Source organism: Bufo bufo, chromosome 1 (assembly GCF_905171765.1).
Source record: "Bufo bufo chromosome 1, aBufBuf1.1, whole genome shotgun sequence".
Taxonomy (NCBI): domain Eukaryota; kingdom Metazoa; phylum Chordata; class Amphibia; order Anura; family Bufonidae; genus Bufo; species Bufo bufo.
The window spans coordinates 38,751,067-38,768,246 of NC_053389.1; the positions used below are offsets into that span (position 1 = coordinate 38,751,067).

Genomic DNA, 17,180 nt, shown 5'->3' on the forward strand with positions numbered 1-17,180 from the left:
TTTCCAAGTCTATTAAGAGTTTTGTAAGGTAACATGGGTAACATTAGCATACTGTGTGGGCCAAAAAAAAAAAAACACCTGCCACAGAAAGCTGTGCTGCTCTGATCCTAATGAATAGTGTTTTATCTTTCTAGATCCTTGCAAGTCAGTCACATGTAGAACAAAAGAGCACTGTGAGGTTGTTGATGTCAATGTTCCAGTTTGCGTTCCTGACTATACAAGCTCTTGCACTGGATGGGGAGATCCTCACTTTACCACATTTGATGGCTACAACTTTGACTTCCATGGCACTTGCACATATATCCTGGCTGCATATATTGGTTCTGATACAACCTTGGAGTATTTCCGTATTGAGGAGAAAAATGACAACAGAGGAAGTCCAACATCCTCTTCCGTCAGGCTAATTAATATCTTTGTATACAACTTCAACATTTCAATCTTAAAAGATGAACCTGGACAAGTTCGAGTAAGTGCCTCTTCTTTGCATTCATGCATGTCTGGCAATTACACACATCAGTTACATATGCTAAGTTGGCCCTAAGAAGTTCTATCGGGTATACAATAGATTGCCTCTCGATGCAGATTACTATATCAGCAATTTTTTTGTCATGAGAAATTTTGAAAATCATCCAATTTCTAAACCAAATGAATGCTCATATAGTATTTATAAATTTGTGTCCTCCATACTCCTTCCATAAATGAATATATGTTTTTTGTAAATTTTCAGCTAAATGGTGAAATTCAAAACCTCCCTCTCATAAAAGACAAAATCACTGTTATTCAAAGTGGAGGATATGCAGTCCTGAAAACGTCTTTTGGTCTTAAGGTGGAATATGATTACAATTGGCATGTGGAAATCACAATCCCAAGCAGCTATTATGACACCATTAGAGGTCTCTGTGGAAACTTCAATGGTAACTCTAAAGATGACAAAGTATCTCCTGACAACAAACAAATGACTGTGATAACCAAGTGGGCAAAGTCATGGAAAGTGGCTGATGATGACGATGCTTTCTGCTGGGACAGTTGTCAAGGAAGCTGTTCTGAATGCAATGAGACTCAAAAGAACCTCTATGAAGGAGAAGAGTTTTGTGGTCTTCTTGAGGCTGACGATGGACCTTTCAAAGATTGCTATGACACAGTCAGTCCAACCATATTCCTTAATAACTGTGTCAAAGATGTCTGTAGTCATGATGGGCTTGGCTTGTGTCAGGCTTTTGAAGCCTATGTTACAGCATGTAGAAAACAGGGAGTGCTCATCCCAGACTGGAGAAACATTACTGCATGTGGTAAGCTAAAATTTTAAATTATTTTAATCTATTTTCTGTTTTTGATTTTTTTTATTAGTCATTTTATTTTATAAACTTCATTTTGTTAAACTATTGTCATTGTGATTTAAAGTTGAAATGTATTTATTTTTTAGATATGAATTGTCCTGAGAACAGTCACTATGAATTCTGTGGCACCTCTTGCCCGGCTACCTGTTTTGACAAAAACTCTCCAGACCGATGCACAGAACCATGCAGGGAGGCATGCCAATGCAATAAGGGATATGTTTTTAGTGCTGGCAAATGTATTGATGTCACAACCTGTGGATGCATCTACAAGGATATTTATTACAAGCCCAACCAAAAGTTTTGGTCTGATGATAAGTGCAGTGTTCTCTGTAAGTGTGACCCCAATCTTGGAATCGTAGTGTGCACAGAAGACAAATGCCAAGACAATGAAAGATGTATGCTAAGAGGAGGTGTCCGAGACTGCTATCCTGTAAGTTACTCCACATGTGTGAGCACAGGAGATCCTCACTATACAACATTCGATGGAAGGAAATATGAATTCATGGGGTCATGTACCTATCAGTTGACTGGATTGTGTCCTTCAATGGATCCAAACCTTACCCCTTTCCAAGTCAAAATTCAAAATGAGAGAAGGGGAAGTAAAACTGTTTCCTACACAAAGTCTTTGACTTTAGAAGTGTACAATCAAACCATCACATTGACCAGGGACTATCCTCAAAGAGTTTTGGTGAGTTTATGTCATATGATTTGTACTTCTATTGGGTTGTGTTGGAAAGAAATTAAGAGGTTTAAAGGTGCCTGCTATTTTCGGTACCTATGATCTCAAGGGTACTTGGTTGACATTTAAAATTAATATAATTAACCATATATAGGGAAGACAGCCAGATGTATAAATTTGAAGTTCTTGGGGCTTGATGCTCGATGTTTCTACCATTACACCCTCATAGTTACTTCTCTCTCATCTTCATTATTAAACCCAACTTCAAGCAGTAACAATCTGACCAGGTATAAATCTAGAAGAGTATTCCCCAACCACTGATTCTCCACAACACTCCTGACTATCAGGGCATGATGGGATTTGTAGTTTAGCAACAACTGGAGAACCATGGGTTGCAGAACCTATCCCTAGAACAGTGGTTTCCAAACTGTGGCTATCCAGCTGTGCTCTTTAGCTGTTCCAGAACTACAACTCTAAGTATGCATTTCTAACCTGTCAGGGCATGATAGAAGTTTGACGTTTGCAGCATACAAGGAGCCACATTTTGAAGGCCACACTCTTATAAACTGAAGCTGGAATATTCCATTTTTCATTCAATGTCTACCTGCTACACTCCTCTATCTGCATTGTATCTCATGTTCGGTTTCACTGTACATGAAAATATTTCAGATGCTTAAAAAAAAATTTTTTTTAGGTCAATGGTGTCGCCAATTTTTTACCTTTCACACTGGGATCCAACAAAATCAAAGCATTTATGAAAGGAGAACATGCTTTTGTCCGCACTGACTTTGAGGTTACCATCAATTACAACTGGGAAACTTATGGCCGAGTGATGGTGCCTAATACTTATGCTGATGCACTATGTGGCCTGTGTGGAAACTTCAACCAGGATCCTAGTGATGACTTGACACCAAATGGCAAAAAAGAAGACGAAATAAAGTTTGAAGAAAAGTTTAGGGTTGGTGAAAATAATGACTGTACATCCGAATGTGTAGGGAATTGCAAAGGCTGTAGTGCAGATGATACCCTTAAATACTCAGGTGAGAAGTATTGTGGTATTATCAAGAAGAAGGACGGACCTCTGAGTCAATGCTACAATACAATCAACCCTTCATTATATTTTACTGACTGCGTGTATGATAGCTGTCTATCTGGAGGTCAATATTCAGGAGTTTGTGGAGCCATTGCTAGGTATGTCTCTGAATGTCAAGAAAAGGGAGTCATCATCGAAGAATGGAGAAAATATACAATATGTGGTAAGTGTTGTCAACTAATCTCAATCATAGATGACCTTGTGTTTCGAATTTCCTTGAGTTACCATTATAACTTGCCAATGTTAAGGAGACTGACTGTCTGGTGGTCACATACTATTTTGTGGGGCTTCAATGGAAACACTGGTCATTTTTAGCATAGCTTCTCTATAAGTGTCAAGTGCAACCAACTAGGGTGACCACATTTCCTAACTGCCATTCAAGGACACTTACTTTCACAAGTGCATTTTGTCAAACTTATACTTGAGACTGGCAAAAACATATCTGCCTGTGCATTTTTCAGTATTTCTGCACACATTAACTGGCTACTTAGACATCTCTTAAGAAATAGATTTATACCGTATACTGTATATTGTGTGGCACAGTTTAGGCTATATGTGTATAACATAAACATACTCCACATGAAAACTTACAATTACTTGGCTTGGCCCTTGGGGATCACGGACGCCACTTCAACACTTTGGCCGGGGGCTCGGCGGAGCTGATGTTGTGTTTTATCCTAATGAGAAAGATTTCATAATAAGGATTTGGAGAAGGGGCAGAGGGATAGCAGAGCAGGGAGAGGCTGGTGCTGCTACTAGGGGGGGTCATACCATGGGGGAGTAATAAAGCCTACCATAATGCCCCCCCAGTAGAAATAATTCTTTTTATAATGTGCAAAACATACCCCCTTGTAATGCCCCCAGTTGAGCTAATGTTCCCATAATGTGCCAATATAAAATACCCCTTCTTAGTGCTCCCGTAGATGACCCCATAGTGATCCTCTCCCCCCTTCCCCATAGTACCCACCATAATGTGTCCCAGTATAAAATGCCCCTATACAGAGCCCCCCATATAAAATACCCCTTCTTTTTAGCCTCAGTAGATGCCCCTATAGTGCCACCCAATAATGTGCCAGTAAGATGTGCCCCCATAGATGCCCCCTAATCATGTGCCAGTAAGATGTGCCCCCATAGATGCCCCCAATCATATGCCAGTAATAAGAGCCCCCCCACCATCATGTGCCAGTAGCCAGAGTGCCCCCCCTATCATTGCCAGTAGCCCCCTTATGTGCCAGTCGCCCCCCCTATCATGTGCCAGTCGCCCCCCCTATCATGTGCCAGTAGCCCCCCTTATGTGCCAGTCTCCCCCCCTATCATGTGCCAGTCACCCCCCTATCATGTGCCGGTCGCCCCCCCTATCATGTGCCAGTAGCCCACCTATCAAGTGCCAGTAGCCCCCCTTATGTGCCAGTAGCCCCCCTTATATGCCAGTAGCCTCATATCATATGCTAGTAGCCCCCCTTATGTGCCAGTAGCCCCCCTTATGTGCCAGTAGCCCCCTTATGTGCCAGTCGCCCCCCTCTATCATGTGCCAGTCGCCCCCCCATCATGTGCCAGTAGCCCCCCTTATGTGCCAGTCGCCCCCCTATCATGTGCCAGTCGCCCCCCCTATCATGTGCCAGTCGCCCCCCCCTATTATGTGCCAGTAGCCCACCTATCAAGTGCCAGTTGCCCCCTCATATCATATGCGAGTAGCCCCCCTTATGTGCCAGTAGCCCCCATTATATGCCAGTAGCCCCCCTTATGTGTCAGTAGCCCCCCTTATGTGCTAGTAGTCCCCCTTATCATGTGCCAGTAGCCCCCCTTATGTGTAGGGTGACCACATTTCCTAACTGCCATTCAGGGACACTTACTTTCACAAGTGCATTTTGTCAAACTTATACTTGAGACTGGCAAAAACATATCTGCCTGTGCATTTTTCAGTATTTCTGCACACATTAACTGGCTACTTAGACATCTCTTAAGAAATAGATTTATACCGTATACTGTATATTGTGTGGCACCGTGTAGGCTATATGTGTATAACATAAACATACTCCACATGAAAACTTACAATTACTTGGCTTGGCCCTTGGGGATCTCGGACGCCACTTCAACACTTTGGCTGGGGGGCTCGGCGGAGCTGATGTTGTGTTTTATCCTAATGAGAAAGATTTCATAATAAGGATTTGGAGAATGGGCAGAGGGATAGCAGAACAGGGAGAGGCTGGTGCTGCTACTAGGGGGTCATACCATGGGGGAGTAATAAAGCCCACCATAATGCCCCCCCAGTAGAAATAATTGTCCTTATAATGTGCAAAAAATACCCCCTTGTAATGCCCCCAGTTGAGCTAATGTTCCCATAATGTGCCAATATAAAATACCCCTTCTGCCCCCGTAGATGACCCCATAGTGCTCCTCTCCCCCCTTCCCCATAGTACCCACCATAATGTGTCCCAGTATAAAATGCCCCTATACAGAGCCCCCCATATAAAAGACCCCTTCTTTTTAGCCTCAGTAGATGCCCCTTTAGTGCCACCCAATAATGTGACAGTAAGATGTGCCCCCATAGATGCCCCCTAATCATGTGCCAGTAAGATGTGCCCCCATAGATGCCCCCAATCATGTGCCAGTAATAAGAGCCCCCCCCACCATCATGTGCCAGTAGCCAGAGTGCCCCCCCTATCATGTGACAGTAGCCCCCTTATGTGCCAGTCGCCCCCCTATCATGTGCCAGTCGCCCCCCCTATCAAGTGCCAGTAGCCGCACTATCAAGTGCCAGTAGTCCCCCTTATGTGCCAGTAGCTCCCCTTATGTGCCAGTAGCCCCCCTTATATGCCAGTAACATCCTATCATGTGCCAATAGCCGCCCTTATATGCCAGTAGCCCCCCTTATGTGCCAGTAGCCCCCTTATGCTTCAGTAGCCCCCCTTATGTGCCAGTAGCCCCCCTTATGTGCCAGTAGCCCCCCTTATGTGCCAGCAGCCCCCCTTATGTGCCAGTAGTCCCCCTTATGTGCCAGTAACCCCCCTATCATGTGCCAGTAGCCCCCCTTATGGGCCAGTAGTCCCCCTTATGTCTGTGCCAGTAGCCCCGCTTATGTGCCAGCAGCCCCCCTTATGTGCCAGTATTGTAATTTGTACATATACAGTACAGACCAAAAGTTTGGACACACCTTCTCATTCAAAGAGTTTTCTTTATTTTTATGACTATGAAAATTGTAGATTCACACTGAAGGCATCAAAACTATGAATTAACACATGTGGAATTATATACATAACAAACAAGTGTGAAACAACTGAAAATATGTCATATTCTAGGTTCTTCAAAGTAGCCACCTTTTGCTTTGATTACTGCTTTGCACACTCTTGGCATTCTCTTGATGAGCTTCAAGAGGTAGTCCCCTGAAATGGTTTTCACTTCACAGGTGTGCCCTGTCAGGTTTAATAAGTGGAATTTCTTGCCTTATAAATGGGGTTGGGACCATCAGTTGCGTTGAGGAGAAGTCAGGTGGATACACAGCTGATAGTCCTACTGAATAGACTGTTAGAATTTGTATTATGGCAAGAAAAAAGCAGCTAAGTAAAGAAAAAACGAGTGGCCATCATTACTTTAAGAAATGAAGGTCAGTCAGTCAGCCAAAAAATTGGGAAAACTTTGAAAGTAAGGGCTATTTGACCATGAAGGAGAGTGATGGGGTGCTGCGCCAGATGATCTGGCCTCCACAGTCACCGGACCTGAACCCAATCGAGATGGTTTGGGGTGAGCTGGACCGTAGAGTGAAGGCAAAAGGGCCAACAAGTGCTAAACATCTCTGGGAACTCCTTCAAGACTGTTGGAAGACCATTTCAGGGGACTACCTCTTGAAGCTCATCAAGAGAATGCCAAGAGTGTGCAAAGCAGTAATCAAAGCAAAAGGTGGCTACTTTGAAGAACCTAGAATATGACATATTTTCAGTTGTTTCACACTTGTTTGTTATGTATATAATTCCACATGTGTTAATTCATAGTTTTGATGCCTTCATAGTCATGAAAATAAAGAAAACTCTTTGAATGAGTAGGTGTGTCCAAACTTTTGGTCTGTACTGTATATAAAAAAAACAACGTATACTTACGTCCTCCAGGATGCGATGCAGGCCTCTTCCGGTCTGTGTCCCTCGCCGGCTCAGGCGGCGCGATGACATCATCGCGCCACCTGCACCGACCTCTGATAGGCTGCCGGCCTAGTGCTGGCAGCCTATCAGAGGAACAGGGAGGGGACACACCTCTCCCTCCACTGCCAGCTGCCGCAGCACAGACATTTGTATTGCCGTCCTGAGGATGGCAATACAGATGACTATAGAGATGAGTGAGCGCTTCCACAATGGAAGCGCAGCGCTTATCTCCTGCTGTGCCCTGCCGGCGCCCCCCTTCTGACAGTGCCCCAGGTCATTCCGGGACACTGCATTGTCCCAGAATGAGGGTGACCGGGACCCGGGACAGACTCTCCAAATGCGGGACTGTCCCGGGCGATCCGGGACACGTGGTCACCCTACTTATGTGCCAGTAGTCCCCCTTATGTTTTTGTCAGTAGCCCCCCTTATGTCTGTGCCAGCAGCCCCCCTTATGTGCCATCAGCCCCCCTTATGTGCCAGTATTTTAATTTGTACATATATATATAAAAAACAACAACTTATACTTACCTCCTCCAGGATGCGATGCAGGCCTCTTCCGGCCTGCGTCCCTCGCTGGCTCAGGGGGTGTGATGACGTCATCGCGCCGCCTGCACCGGCCTCTGATAGGCTGCCGGCCTAGTGCTGGCAGCCTATCAGAGGAACAGGGAGGGGACACACCTCTCCTTCCTCTGCCGGCTGCCGCAGCACAGACATTTGCATCACCGTCTTGAGGACGGCGATACAGATGACTATAGAGATGAGTGAGCGCTTCCACAATGGAAGCACAGTGCTCATCTCCTGCTGTGCCCTGCCGGTGCCCCCCTTCTGACGGCACCCCAGGTCATTCCGGGACACTGCATTGTCCCGGAATGAGGGTGACCGGTACCCGGGACAGACTCTCCAAATGCGGGACTGTCCCGGGCGTTCCGGGACGCGTGGTCACCCTACACCCAACCCATTTAGGATACCCCCAAGACTATGATAATACATTGTGGTGAGCCTATTAAAAATGCAATCTAGGATAAGTGAGAGTAGCCCTTTGATTATACATGGCATGAGGTGGTACACGTACCTTTGATTGAGAGCATAGACTCTAAAGTTATGCCTAGATAACCATACATTCTTAAATAATAGATGTTCATGTGTTCTGAGCATTCTTGAGTTACAATAATAATTCGAAAATGCAAGCAACAGAGGTGGACTGCAAATTCAATAGTGGCCAACCCTCTAGAGTTATAAGTACCCCCTAGGATACATGTACCCAAAGCTAAAAACCAAGGCTCCATAACATTACGCCTATTACCGAAAGTGCTAATAGTTGCGAAAACATCTCAATGACTTTCTTCTTTTTTTTTAGAACAAGTCTGCCCTCCGAATAGTCATTATGAGCTCTGTGGACCTGGTTGTCATGCCACATGTTCAAATGTTGCATCTGACTGCCAGAAGACCTGCACTGAAGGATGCTATTGTGACAGTGGCTTTGTGCTCAGTGGAGACACATGTGTCTCTGCTTCTGAATGTGGCTGTGACTACAATAACACCTATTATCAAAGAGGTCAGATATTTAATCTGGATGAACAGTGCAATACGCAGTGTCAGTGTACAGCCAATGGATTGGTCGAATGCCAGGCAGTGTCCTGTGGCCCCAATGAAGAGTGTAAGGTGGTCAATGGAGCCATTGGCTGTCATTCTAAAACAACAAGCACATGTCTTATAGCCGGGAACCGTAACTTCATTACATTTGATGGTCTAAGCTACAACCTCCAAGGCTCATGTTCCTATATCTTGACTGAGGTCTGTAGTGAAGGTTTGGACCTTGGCAACTTTTCGATTGTGGCTGAGAGTGGGACTTTTGGAAGAGGCAACATTGTCGGAACACGTTCGTTGACAGTCAATGTGCATGGGTATGAGATTATTGTGGAGCGAGAGGCACAATGGACAGTCACGGTAAGCAATAGGGTGGATGAAAAAATCTACATTTCCATATACCAATGACTTATGCTAAACATATGCTCTAATATAGGAATATATGATTGGTAGGCTGCATGTTACGGCTGCCTAATAATTAGCAAGCAACATTAGCGTAATTTGCTTATCTCTGTAAATTCCCAATGGTTTTACACTGTAAGGTTGGTAGGCTGCACTAGTGCAAGGGGTTGGCTGAATAGACAGTTGCCTAGGGCATCATTGAGGTAGGACAAAAAATGTAATTCATGATTGTCCATTTGATAGCTATTGTGCTTTACTTCGTGGAACTTGGGTGGGGTGGGGGGTTTGGGTCTTATTCTTAAACCCCTTCCTTGGGCACCAAGAGGAGAGTTTGAGAATACTGTACCTGAGCTTAAATATTAGGGAATATTTGGGAGATTTCTGTATTGTAATTTCAGTAAGATCAGGAGTGAGTGGAACAGAAAGTATATTATAGAGTTGCAGATTAAGTAATTCAATTACAGAGGCTGACTGAAAATTATCTGGCCCCAGAACGATAAAGTTCATGAGCACCTTCCCAACCATTATAGCCAAGATATACTTCATTTGGGCTAAAAATGTATTTGATGAGCATGTTTATTTTGAAGGCCTTACACTTAAACTTTAAATGGTGCTTAAGAATGGATTCGTGCAATTTTACAGCACTGACAAATCAGCTGAAGGATATACATGTTTTACATGCAGATTTGGATGTGGTTTTGCCTTGGACGTGCTGTGGACTTCACCAATGGAAATCTGCATAGACTGTAAATTCACAGGGTAATAAAAGCAGATCTTGAAGCGGATTGGTCAGTGGCATGCAATGCCACATGTGCACATACCCTAATTGAAAATGGTGGTCATGTACACCCATGGTATTCCCCTTTTGTCTTATTAATCAATCCACTTACAATATGTTTTTTGTCCTAAAAATATCTGTAATGTATTTTTTTGACTTATATGAATATATACTTGCACTTTTTATTACAGGTTAATGAGGAGACCCGCATCTTGCCTGTCGTTCTGGACAATGGTAAAGTTGAAATCAACCAAGAAGGCTCCAGTATAGTCCTTCAGACTGATTTTGATGTGGTTGTCCGTTATGATACCATAAACTCTGTCCACATCACAGTTCCTTCTGTCTATGAGAGTGCTATGTGTGGTCTGTGTGGTAACTTCAATGGCCACTTAGATGATGACCTACGTCTACCCTCTGGCCAGTTGTCCACCACCACTGAAGAATTTGGGGCAGCCTGGAGTACAAATGGAGATGTAAAAGACTGTAGCTGTAAAGAGAATTGTAAGGGTTGTGATAAGATAAGGTCAGCCATATTCGGCCAAGACAAGGCTTGTGGGTTATTGCTGAAGCAAGATGGACCATTTACAGACTGCTATGGGCTAGTCAATGTGACTGAATATTTTAACCAATGTTTGTTTGATATGTGTGCAAGTGATGGTCAATCAGAGGTCCTATGTCACAGCCTTCAAGCTTATGTTACAGCGTGCCAGGCTGCTGGGGCCAAAATTAAATCTTGGAGGTCATCCAATTTCTGCCGTAAGTATCTTAATCAGTTATTGATGTAAGACTCTGTCCAATTAGACCACCCTGTATGTATTGTATGCTTAAATCGTGTTACACTTTGTCTTGTAGCATCGGCATGTCCTGCAAACAGCCATTATGAGCTGTGTGCTCACACTTGTGATGTTTCGTGTTCTGCTGTCTCCACACCCATTTCCTGCACTGGGCAATGTTCAGAGGGTTGTGAGTGTGATGATGGATATCTTTTTGATGGAGATCGGTGCGTGGCCATGAAAAACTGTGGATGCTTTTACCATGGAAGATACTATAATGTAAGTCAACTGATTCCCAAAGAGGGTTACATGGGGGTTGTGAGAACCGTGCTGGACATTTTCCAGAAAACAGGACCTACTGTTTGCATTAGGTATTGGATAGCTTTAGGGGTTCCCCAGATGGACAAAAACAAGTAGTAGGGGTTTCCTCTTTGGCAACAAGATTAGGAATTACTGGTGTACCACATAGTGCTTTAACATACATTCATATAATGCTTAATTAATGCACAATCAATAAAGAAGGTAACGTATCTGCAAGATTATCCTTCTTTGGAGTCTGGAGTGCGGGATCGGGGGGGGGGGGGGGGGGGGGGGTTTTGGATACTTAAGTAATCAGGTTCTGTAGGGCCCCCTTTAGAAGTTACAAGGAAGTCCACATGGGTTGCACACCACTATGGCCAGTTCTTAGTCCAAGCATGATTAAAGAACTATTGTCAGTAGATGATTCCATACTGGTATTAACTTGAAAAAGCCTTCACTATTACTTCTGCTACTTCTCAAGATATTATGTTCATTCATGACTAATCTAAGGGCAAAAAGTCTATCATAAAAGAGCCCTTTAAGATGTTCTTACTGTAGGAGACCGAATCTGTCATTGGTCAAGTGATTTACTGTATCTCTCTCTTCCTCAGCTCGGAGATGAGGTTCTGTCTGCTGACTGTCTCCAGCGATGCACATGTCAAAATAGTGGTATTGTTTTGTGCAGCCCGTTTAGCTGCTCAGATACTGAGTACTGTGGTCTTCATGAAGGAATACAAGGCTGCTATAAAAAACGTGGCACATGCAGCCTAAGTGCTAAGGGCAACCTGGTCTCATTTGACAATTTATCTGGGTTTGTTGCCCCCGAAAACATATTTGACCTTGTCTCCGTGTGTAACCAAGAAGCTGACAGTTGGTTCCGAATTGTTGTGATCACTCACAACTGCAACGATGATGATAGCGACATCTCTGCTGTCCACGTCTATTTCCCTGAATTCTCGATTGCTCTAAGTCCCAGTGGACAGGCCTGGGTAAGATAAATTTGACTTATTGATGTAGTTAAATGAGTGAACTTCAGCGAGTGTTCATGCGAATGCTAATTAGTGATTATCAGGCAAAATATCGGCCAGTGTAATACAGCCTCTAGTTCCATTCAGTTTCACTTCTATTGCCCCTGAGAACACTACTGACCTCATGTTAAGTGAATATTATCTTTAAGTGAAGTTTCCAACCTTGCATCCTAACCTATGGTTATCAGGAATTTGAATTTTAGTTGCATTCAGTTGTCCTCTACACCCTGGGGAATATCTCAGGTTGAGGGACAACCCATAATCCTATGGCTAATATTGGGCTATGTTGCTTGTACCTACAGTTCAACGGTCGGACAGTGAATCTTCCCTACTCGTCTGGAGATGTTAAGGTAGAATTTACCCAGGAAAGATTGCAGCTAATAAGTGGTGAAGACCTGGAGTTCACGATGAGACACAATGGAGACATAGCCCTGAATGTGCACCAGAAGTTCTCTAGGGCCCTTTGTGGAGCTTGTGGCAACTTTAACAAAAAGAAATCTGATGATCTTCAGAATCTGGGAGGAAAGTCCAGTTCCAGCTTCTCCGAGTTCATCACCTCTTGGACAGCACAAGACTTTGTTAGATGGTAAGAACTGAGATGATTCAGAATATAATAAGTTATAATCAATAGTGTTGAGCACGAATATTCGAATTACGAATATTTATCTCGAATATTGCAACTTCGAGAATTCGAGAATATTTCGAATATAGTGCTATATATTCGCTATATCGAATATTCGTCATTTTTTAACATCTAAAACATGATTCCTTCCTACTTCTTGCTTGTGGTTCAATGACTAATTGGCCCACAAGCAAGAAGCAGGGAGGAATCATGTGTTCAGATTGAAAAAAAGATGAATATTCTAAAAACGAATATATAGCACTATATGCTAAATAGTCCTATATATTCATTTTTTTTGAATATTCGTAATTTTTTTCCACCTGAAGTCATGATTCCTCCCTGCTTAAATTGCTTGTGGGACAATGACTGTTCACTTCAGATGAAAAAAAATGACGAATATTCTAAAAAATGAATATATAGCACTATATTCTATAGTGTTATATATTCGTTTTTGACCCACTTCGCATTACGCGATTTTTACATTGCAGACTTTTCTCAATTGCGAAATGATATCGAATACGAATATTCGCGAATATTCGCAAATATTCTACCACATATTTGTGAAATATGGCAAATTCGAATATGGGACCTGCCGCTCATCACTAATAATCAACAGTATATAACCATCCATCTAATCATAGGTAATAATTAGAGATGAGCGAATCAAAGTTTTCAGGAATTTCAGGAACAATTCGATTTGCACCAAATTTCCTCACGATTCGTGGTAATGAATCGCATTTTTTCCTAAAATGGCTGCTGGACATGTTAGGATATGGAGCAAAGAACTCTGGGAAAGAGGGATCACCCACAATGCCATATGCAGCCAGCCAGCCCTGTGATGTCACAGCCCTATAAATAGCCTCAGCCATCTTGGATTCAGCCATTTTCCAGTGTACTTAGTGCAGGGAGAGACGTTAGCAGGCGCTAGGGACAGTGCTAGGAAAGACTTAAAAACTTTTTTTGGCTGAATAGAAGTTCAGGGAAAGGGCATTAGAAGTGTAGGGAAAAAATAGGGAGAAATTATTCCACAGTAATGAAGCAGAACAGGGTTTAGTAGGGGAGGTTACAGCCTGGGTAATAGGAACAATCCTATTACACCTCGCTGCGCTGACTGCGGATCAGAATTTCTATCATACTGCTGCTTTCAGGTCTGCAATAGATGATACCTCTGTAATTCCAGCAAACTTTGCGTGTTATTGGGGTGAAAGTGCTGTGTGATACAGCCATTAACAGGGTGTATTATAAGGAATTATTTCTACGTCTTATTAGCCTTTGTGCGGTACAGTTATATGTTCTAAAGCCTTTTTTGGCGTGTATAAGTGGCAAAAAAGGGCTTATATGCCGTTCAACAGTGCAGTTATAAGTTCTAAAGCCTTTTTTGGTGTGTATTAGTGGGGAAAAATAAAGGGCTTATTAGTGTGGTGAAATGAGAAAATTATAGCCCTTTCTGGTGTGTATTAGTGGCAAAAAAAGTATTATTTGCCGTTCAGTGGTGCAGTTATATGTTCTAAAGCCTTTTTGGCGTGTATTAGTGGCAAAAAAAGTATTATTTGCCATTGTGTGGTGAAGTGACAAAATTACAGCCTTTTTATTTACTTATTTGATCTAACAGTATGTCAGAGAGAAGTGCCAGGCCCTGCACAGGGGAGGGGAAGAGGCCTAAATGTTTCTGGCGCAGGCACAGGTCGCAGCAGAGTAAGGGGGCGTGGCAGCAGGGGTCACTTCCAGAGGCCTGAGCTCCCAGTGTCCTGTCTTGTCCGGTCGTGTCTTGACCAGCATCCCAGCGGTTCTTGAATGGTTGACCTGGTCATCCACTTCGTCCCAAGTGACATCAAAAACCCCCAGCCAAAAGTCTGTGGGTTTGTCAGACACAACCCTTAGTTGGCATTGCCCAGGAGCAGGCCCTGTGCCCTCAACTGTCCTCAACCTGCCTCTGTCCTTTTCTTTTCCCTCAGCCAGAGAAGTATTATATACTGTGGGCTCAGCTCCACTATACAGCGAGGACGAGCTACTAGAGGACAGTTAGCAGCTACTGCCCAGCCAAGATCTCGGTAGGCGGGCAAGTAGTGATGAGGAGAGTGGCGTGGGAGCTCGTGTTGCGTGTTGCGAGGAGGACATCAGTGACGTGCAGACAGTATTCGATGATGATGTAGCAGATCGCAATTGGGAGCCGGGTGACGAAGGGGCTTCATCATCATCGGGAGAAGAGGGTGGCAGCTTGCGCGTGAGGCAGCGGCGGAGCCAGCAAGTCAGTAGGATGGCCGGAAGTCAGCAGGGTGGCAGCAGTGGGAGGTCGGGAGCAAAACGTGCCTGGGGTAGACCACCCGCTTCGCAGGAGCCTACCTGCCCAGAAAGTAGTGGTGCAAGGGTTCACCGAGGCAGCGCCCGTAGCAGTCAGTCAGGGTGGGGTGTTTGGGAGTAAAATCACCTACTCGGCGGTGTGGCATTTTTTTGTTAAGCCACCGGAGGAGGTGAACATGGCCATTTGCCAAATCTGTGGGCAGCATCACCATAAAGTGGCCTGGGAGAACTGTGGCTCCAATGTGGTAGTCTAGCCTGCCGCAGCAACCGCTGCATCACCCAGTGGCATGCACCCGGTTTCAGGCAGTAAAGGCTCCACCACCTAAGGCGAAGGGAGCTGTCTGTCCTTCCCATCATCTACCAGTCCTGATGCTCCTGCTCCTCGCCCTCCTACTCCTCGTCAGTCATTCCGTCAGCAATCGATCACCAAAGCGATTTCCAAGAGACAACAGTATGCGTGCATTCATCCAACGGTGCAGAAGCTGAACGTGCTCCTGGCAGAGTTGCTGGTGCTGCAGTCCCTCCCTTTCCAAGTGGTGGACTCTGCACCTTTTAGAGAACAGATGGCTAGTGCCAAGCCGAGGTGGAGAGTCCCAAGCCATAATTTCTTTGCCAAAAAGGCAGTACTAGACCTGCACAAATATGTATTACAGAAGGTCGGCCAGGCCTTGAGCCTGTCGGTGTCTGCCGAAGTGCACGGCAGCGCCGATGTGTGGATCTGTAACTACGATCAAGGACAATATATGTACTTTACGGCCAACTGGGTAAATGTGGTTCCTGTCCAGCCAAACCAGCAACTTGGCCAGGTGACGCCGCTTCCACCTCCACGTTCTCACGTCGTTGGTCCTGCGACAATGTCTGCCTCCTCCTCCAGCATACCACATGTGCAGGGCACGGCAGTGTCATGCTGTTCTACACCTCGTTTGCCTTGGCGAACTGAGTCACACAGTGGAGGAACTGCTCCGTGTCCTTCATCAAGAAATCAAATCCTGGCTTTCTCTGTGACAACTTAAAATCGAAACCATGGTGACCGACAATGGGAAGAACATGGTGTCGGCACTGCCTCAAGGAGGGCTGAGCCATGTGCCCTGCATGGCACACGTGTTCAATCTGGTTGTCAAGCGGTTCCTGAAGTCTTCCACCAATCTATAAGACATCCTAAAAATGGCCAAGAAACTTTGCATGCACTTCAGCCACTCGTACAGCACCAAGCACACCCTCCTTGAGCTGCAGCGGCAGAACAGGGTCCCCCAACATAGGCTGATATACGACGTTTCCAACCATCGGAATTCCATCCTCAATATGTTGGACCGACTATACGAACAGAGAAAGGCCATAAACGATTTCTTGCTTTTCCAAGCGGACAGGAGTACTCCCCTGTTTAACTTCGATGTCAACCAGTGGCAGCTCATCTGTGACACCTGTATTTTGCTCAGGGCCTTTGAGGATGCCACATTATTTGCCAGTCATCAGAACTACTGGATGAACAACATCATTCCACTGCTTCATATCCTGGAACAGATGGTGGTACATCTGGTTGGTCATGGGACTGGAGACATGGAGCCTACATCTCACAGCCACATGAGCACTAGGGGGGCTGAACTGGAGGAGGAGGAGGACATTGGAGCACAAGCAATGTGTAGTAAAACAGATGATTTTTCTACACAGGTGACAGGAGAGGAGGAGCAGGAGCAGTCGGAGGAGCAAGAGGGAGTTCAAGCAAATGACCCAGTCACACCGTGGCAGTATGCAGTATAGATATAGGCAGGGGCCTTTTTTACACCCGCTGAGAGGGAGGACAAACTGAACTACTATAAAGACATCCTATGTAGTCAGTTGACCGCTGCCTATCTGCGCCACCGTCCATACTCTCGCAGGTCTGACCGGGGGGGCCCTCTGCGCTCTCGTTCCACTGCCATGCTTGCTGTGGCGGGGTGGGGTGCAAGGAGCAGTACCAGCTACATCAGCAGCAGCTTTAGTCTAGAGTTGATGATGAGCAGCTTTCTTAACCAACCTAGTGAAGAAACTACTCACCACCAGCAGCAGCTAGACCTGGAACGGAAGCTGAACCAGCAGGTGGTGGCATACTTGGACAGCACCCTGCCACCCCACATTGAAGATCCGCTGGACTACTGGGCAGCCAAACT

General features: G+C 44.9%; 1 protein-coding gene across 1 annotated transcript; it reads left to right on the plus strand.

The window, feature by feature from the left end:
* The first annotated feature begins 2,770 nt into the window (after positions 1-2,770).
* LOC120984893 (IgGFc-binding protein-like) lies at positions 2,771-12,700 on the plus strand. Its single transcript, XM_040413504.1, has 6 exons — positions 2,771-3,272; positions 8,600-9,189; positions 10,201-10,765; positions 10,862-11,061; positions 11,694-12,071; positions 12,413-12,700. The coding sequence occupies exons 1-6, from the start codon at positions 2,771-2,773 to the stop codon at positions 12,698-12,700; spliced, it is 2,523 nt and encodes an 840-aa protein (XP_040269438.1).
* Positions 12,701-17,180: the final 4,480 nt, after the last annotated feature.

Excerpts from the sequence above, each read along its gene's own strand:
- LOC120984893 (XM_040413504.1), top strand. The coding sequence starts at position 2,771 with ATGAAAGGAGAACATGCTTTTGTCCGCACTGACTTTGAGGTTACCATC. Across the intron at positions 9,190-10,200 it reads AGGCACAATGGACAGTCACG|GTTAATGAGGAGACCCGCAT; the intron begins GTAAGCAATAGG and ends TTTTTATTACAG. Across the intron at positions 11,062-11,693 it reads ACCATGGAAGATACTATAAT|CTCGGAGATGAGGTTCTGTC; the intron begins GTAAGTCAACTG and ends TCTCTTCCTCAG.